Raw genomic sequence first — 6,143 nt, forward strand, 5'->3', positions numbered from 1 at the left:
GCCGCTGAGCTCATTATCCTGTCTATGCAGCTTCGCTCATTTATCAACTAGACAGGAAACCAAGTCCCCAAAGAAGCATCTAACAGACAGGATGCGCTTTCTCACTGCTGCTTAAATTGGGTTCTTCTCTGCAATAATGTGGGGAAAAACAGGAGTGCTGTGCACGTATGCTACACTGTATTTACATGTGTGTGCCGACAATTACTTGTAGGCTCACTTTAAAGTGTCAAGTGGCCTTGTGTGTTTTTGCTGCAGGTGAATGGGGAAAGTGAAACCATTATTAAAGAAGAGTACTGCGCTGCAGCATATGAATAAATCAGGACGGAAGCAGGTTGCATAACCCCTCCAAATATGAAAATAACTCATCTTTAGTGCACAGAGTGAAGCTTCTGATGAACCAGGTGAAGTGTGTTTACTTTCACACAGAATGTGCACATCTCTCCTAGATTCTAAAAGTGTGATTGCTTTGGATGACTCTGCATGAAGCTCAGCGGATCATTACCCAGTCAGTGGGAGGACACAAAAGAGTGTGGACGGTAAATATTTGATGAGTTCAAAGCGGACGTCCTGTTACTTTTCTCATACACAGCAGATGCAGCTGTGAGTGTTCGCTGTGAAACAGCTGGGGGGTGGGGGGACAAACTCTCCTATGAAACTGCTCTGTGGTTGAGCGATCCCCATAAAAGACTCAAGCGTGAACATCGCATTTCTGCAGCAGACGAAGGGGAATTACCTCCCACCTGTGAGATGCCGGGAGCACAAGTTCATCTCAGCCATTGAATGTGGATCAAGTTTCTCCAGAATCCATTCAAAAAGCTGTGTGCAGGGAAGGGAGGCGAAAACAAGTTGAACACTTTTGTTTTATTATAAAAATACCTTTGAAAGAATTTTACAAAAGACTTATTAAAATATTGGTGTCAAGTTATACAATGTTAAAGTATAAAAAAAATTATTTCAAGTCCCTGTGCCCTTAAATAAAATATATTAGTGTCATCTAAGCAGAACTTTCTGTTGAGTCTCTAAGTATCCAACTTTAGGAGTGTCACAAAATGTTACAGATCCTTGTGGTTTCAGGGGCTCTTATTCTGAAAGGCAGCGCGTCTGCTGGCAGCTTTGGAATCCCGTCCAACACCTCCAGGTTTGGCAAACAGGAGAAAACCCTGTACACAAAGAAAAGGGGAATGAAGGCGATGCCAACCAACGGCCGCAAACGCTGGCAAAACGTCTCTGCAACGTGAATGCCGTCACCGTGCGCGGTAGTCCTGAGTAAAGGCCACTGGGTTGCGGGTCAGGTTGAGGGAGCGAAGCCGGCTGTGCCCCAGAGATCCCAGTCCACCCAGGGAGGCGATGGCGTTCTCCGACAGACAAAGGTGCTCTACCGCCGGGAGCTTTGGCAGCTGATGTAGATACACCAGGTGGTTACGGTGCAGGTTTAGCATTCGGCACCTGCAATAGAAAAACAACCATCAAAAAATACCTGAAGAAAGAGCAAAATGTCATAATAATGTAACAATAAGCTTCTACCTTGGCAGACGCACAGAACTCAGGTTCATGAGAGAATTGTCGATCAGTTGTAGTTTTTCCACACGGATCAACCGACGGAGGATCCGCAAAAAGTTCTCCAGCTGGTAGGGGTCTCCCAAGTCTTGGTAGGACAAGTTTAACTCCTGGGGAAGCGAACCAATTCTCTTTTTCTGCCCAGTCCACCAACATAAAACACACAAAAAGTTGACTTACGAGGCAGTTTTCCCAGTTCTCCTGCAGCCTCTCCTCCCACCTCTGTCCTTCTTCCTTCCTCCTCCTCCTCCTCCTCCCTCTCTCCAGTAAGACATCGACATCCTCTGCTAGATGTAGCTCCTCTTGTGACGGCCCTTTGCAGGTTGTCCAAAAGGAAACATTTAACAATCCTACAGTTTGCACTTAAAGTGAAGCACATAGGAATGTGGGGTTTTCCACCTTCTCTAACACGAGGACAGGCCAGCTGGTCACCTGTGACGTCACACTGCTCCAGACGATGCCATGACAAAAACCTGAAGCGACTCGATGGAACCTAAGAGGAAGAGGAAAGCTTTTGTTTACAAATGCATCAAAGTCAACGCAAAGAGGTTTTCTTAGCAAAGAATCTTTAGAGCACTGAGCTCCTTTCCTTACCCTAGTTTGGTGGTCCTTTATTGACCAAACTGCAGGTCTACTGTAAATAAGTAAACTATGCTACTAAAAAATAAAACAGCTGCAAATTAAAGTTTAATTTTGAGATATTTCTCGTCTTAAAAAAGCAGGATTGGGTTCTTTGTCCTTGACCTTTTGAACCCAGTCAGTCTGTTCTCCTTCCTCTGCCTGAGTCACTCCACACCCACCAGCTGTCCACTACTGTTCCATCACAGCACAGCACTCCAAATCTACCATTTACGGGAGGAATTAGGATGTTAGCAGCCGTATTTGGCTGTCATCTGTCAGGTTTACAGATGTGGAACGGCACTTCAAGCCCACCACCCAACATTTTTCTTCTTTGAGTGACAGCTGAGGAAGGATCAAAGACCAAGTGAGAGACCTTTATTCCTCTGTACTAGTTCTGAGAGTAAGGAGGATGAAAAAAGAATGCTCAGCAGGACACAAACTAGGAGTTGAAAGTCAATTTCATCCTGCACTTATGTTTTTTAAACTAGCTTCTATTGTAAAAAATATAAATCTTTCTCTTCACGTGATAAATGTAGAAACTCTGGTTTTTGTTTTATTTCGAAATTTGGCTGAAAGAAAAACCAAAATTCTAAGTTCCTATATATGCCACAAATGTAAGAAGTTGTTTTTTTTAACTAAATTTCAAAATAAAATATAAATCCAAGTTTCTACATTTGGAGGTTTCAAAATAAAAACAAAATCTAAAGCTCTTATATTTATGTATTTATTTATGTAGTTTTTATTTTGTATTCTGAGCTAAATGTCAAAATATAGCATTAACTTAAGGTAAGTTCTTAAATTTGTATGGAAAATGGAACTTAGGCTTTTGATTTATTTTGAAACCAAAACCTAAGTTTCTACATTTATGTCACAAATCTAGAAAGTTTTTTAAACTAAATTTCCACAAAAAAGAAAAAGAAAAAAAAGTTCAAGTACAAATTCATAATTATATGTAACAAATGCAGAAAGATGTTTTTTTGTATTAGTTTGAGCCTAATTTCAAAATAAAACATAAACTCAAGTTCCTACATTCATCTGATAAAAATAGGAAGCTGATTTTTTTGTTCTTACATGAGCTAAATTTCAAAATAAAACAAAAATAAAGTTTCTACTTATATCACATATGCAAGTTTCAAAATAAAACATAAACCCGAGATCTTACATGTGTTACAGGCAAATGTAAGAACTTTGGGTTTTGTTCTATTATTATAACAACAATCCAAGTTCCAACATTTGTCGCATAAATGTAGGAACCTGGGTTTATGCTTAATTTGAAATTTAGCTTAGCATCTGTGAAATAAATGAAATAATTGAGAGATGAAGCCAGAACAAGAAGCAACCATTATGGTGAACAGCATCAATGAACGTATCATTGAATCTATAGGAGAACTGGACCGAACACGTGTGACGGCACCCTTAAAGAATTGATTGAATTATTGATGCTGGCTCCAGCGGAATGAAGCAAATTCAGTCGCCATTTTTCTGCGATACGGATGTCGACATTTGGAGCCAGATGACGTTGCTAAGCAGGGATTGGTCTGAATCAACATTTTTATGGCAACTACTGTAGCCGTTTATGAGTGAGCTCAGGAGAGTCTGTCAATCACACATTCTAAACATTAAAAAGTGGGGGCCAGCAGACACCAAATGCTTTTATTAAGGCATCTGATTGGCCAGTTTTACAACATGAATACTGTCATGGGGAAAAATGAGTATCAAGAACATATGTAAAAAAAATTCAGAGCAAGAATGGTAATTCTGACCTTTGGCAAGACTGAGGAATAGCTGTTTATTTCTCTATAGTAGTCTGTGAGATTTTAGCTTCTTGGAGCCAGAGGGTACTTCCGGTTTAAAACAACAGAGGGGAGGGGACCCTCAGTCCAGTTCTCCTATACAGTGAATGGACCTGACCCATGTGCCTGTGTGAATGTGTGGCACTCACAGGCGTAGATACCAGCCCAGAGTCGGGACTGTGGTCCACGGAGAGGGGTGTGGCGGTCACTCCGAGCTCTGAATCCGGGGAGGAGTGGGATTTGGGGAAACTGCCGCTGTTCACACCTGAGGAGCTGAGACGGAGGAATGAGGAGGTGAGCGCGCGGCGCTGAGCCACGCCCCTGCCTGGACCTGCCGGTTTCGAAACCTAAACCCTGTCCGCGTGCTGACACCATGACCAGCGACCGGGGGGTTTGCGTTACAGCAAACTGGGTCTGACGTGGCGGATTAGGAAACGTTGCCGTGGCAACAGCGGACACTTGATCAGCCACTAATGGTCATTAAAAGTCACTGGAAAATAGAGAATTTGGACCGTGACAGGTCCAGTATACAAAGTGATGAGGAAAATAAGAAACAGCTGAAGAAGTTTCAGCTCACCTTTCTGACATGTCCTCAAAGCGTCGTGACCGGTTCTCCCGGTCATCAACACATTGTGAACGGCTCGCTGTAGCTCTGTCGTCCTGCAGCTGTATCCCGCGGTATGGACTCCGCCGCGGGCCGCTGGTGGAGAGGGCTGCAGAGCCTCACCAGACGGGGCTGCATGATATAGGCCGTCTGAGGGACGCTGGTTGCCTAGCAACGCCGTCCGGGTGTACAGTTACCGCTTTACGAGTTTCCTGCACGACCGACTTTTAACATTATACAAAGTTTTACTACAGTATATTAAAAAACAAACAAACAAATAAATAAAATACAAATGATCAAATAACTTTTTAAAATTTAATCTCAGTTAAATGAAATTATTTGCATTTTAACAAAATTGGTGCAGATTTAAAAGATCTAGAATTTTTCTACAAGGTAACAATTTCCCCTTTGTGATAAATAAATCACAATAAAGTTCTATTCTATTCTATTTTTTTACTTTTAAAATCCTCAGTAACACCCATGCCTCTTTATTTTAAACATAATAGACTAAAGGGAGAAAGCCGGACTCACCATCCAAAAACATGCTTCATAAGATCATTGGTTACTCTAAATTGTCTCTAGGTGTGAATGTGAGTGTGCGTGGGTGTGTGATTTGTGCCTTCGCCCACGAGTGACCAGGATAGACTCCGGCGGCCCCGTGACCCCAAAGGGGACAAAATGAGTTTAGATGATGAATGAATGAGATTATAAGGAACAGCCCTTTTTAAGAGCTGAAACGTTTTCATGAAGACATAAAGTGTAAATTGTTTCATGTAAGGGATTTTACCAGATAATCCGAATCCTAGCAATATTTTCTTCTTTTATGATAGAATTAATATTCTTTTTCAGCATAGATAACTTAAATATGTCAACTTTGTTATGCTATCAGCTCAGAATCAGATCTTCCAAATGTGAAAAACTGTATTTAAAGTTTGTGAATTTTTGTGCAGAACAACACTTTCCCTCATCCAAAAAGGCTGTTTTTACCTCCAGACTAATGCAAGTTAGTAATGCACGTACAGATTTGCCCTGCACGAACCCCGAAAATAAATACATTTGTTTCTCTTTCGGCTTTTCCCATCAGGGGTCGCCACAGCGAACGAGTCGGATGGTAAACTTGGCAATGTTTTACGCCGGATGCCCTTCCTGACGCAACCCTTTCAAAGCAACCGGGCTTGGGACCGGCACAGAAGTAGAGAAGGGACCCGAAAATAAATAAATAAATAAATAAAATAAAGTAAACCGTAAACATTTCTAATTTTTGGATTTTATAAAGCGGAACGCATTTGGTTGATAATGTTTTACATTTTTCACAAGGTCATTTTAGTTCTAAATTAAACTTCTAAAATGTTTTCATCTCACAAGAAAAGGTTGTTAAAAAATGAGAACAATAAATTCTACAATTCCTCCCGGTCAACAGTTATTTAGATAATAATAATAATAATAATAATAAATTTTATTTAGAATGCGCTTTACATAATAGTTAAAATCTCAAAGCGCTACAATGGAGGCAGAAATAAAAATGGTTTACAATAAGAACAAAGTCAGACAAAAATAAAAACAACAAT

General features: G+C 40.9%; 1 protein-coding gene across 1 annotated transcript; it reads right to left on the minus strand.

Annotated features, from left to right (window-relative positions):
- Nucleotides 1-844: 844 nt before the first annotated feature.
- On the minus strand, nucleotides 845-4,727 carry LOC105355514 (uncharacterized). The gene is made up of 7 exons (XM_020708425.3): nucleotides 4,549-4,727; nucleotides 4,121-4,244; nucleotides 1,957-2,050; nucleotides 1,738-1,871; nucleotides 1,525-1,667; nucleotides 1,249-1,446; nucleotides 845-1,160 (listed from the first exon to the last, which is right to left on the minus strand). Exons 1-7 carry the CDS (start codon nucleotides 4,557-4,559, stop codon nucleotides 1,043-1,045), a joined length of 822 nt encoding a protein of 273 aa, XP_020564084.1. The 5' UTR covers nucleotides 4,560-4,727; the 3' UTR covers nucleotides 845-1,042.
- Nucleotides 4,728-6,143: the final 1,416 nt, after the last annotated feature.

The sequence above is a fragment of the Oryzias latipes genome, chromosome 13 (genome assembly GCF_053564925.1).
Source record: "Oryzias latipes strain Hd-rR chromosome 13, Olatipes_Hd-rR_3.1".
Lineage (NCBI taxonomy): Eukaryota > Metazoa > Chordata > Actinopteri > Beloniformes > Adrianichthyidae > Oryzias > Oryzias latipes.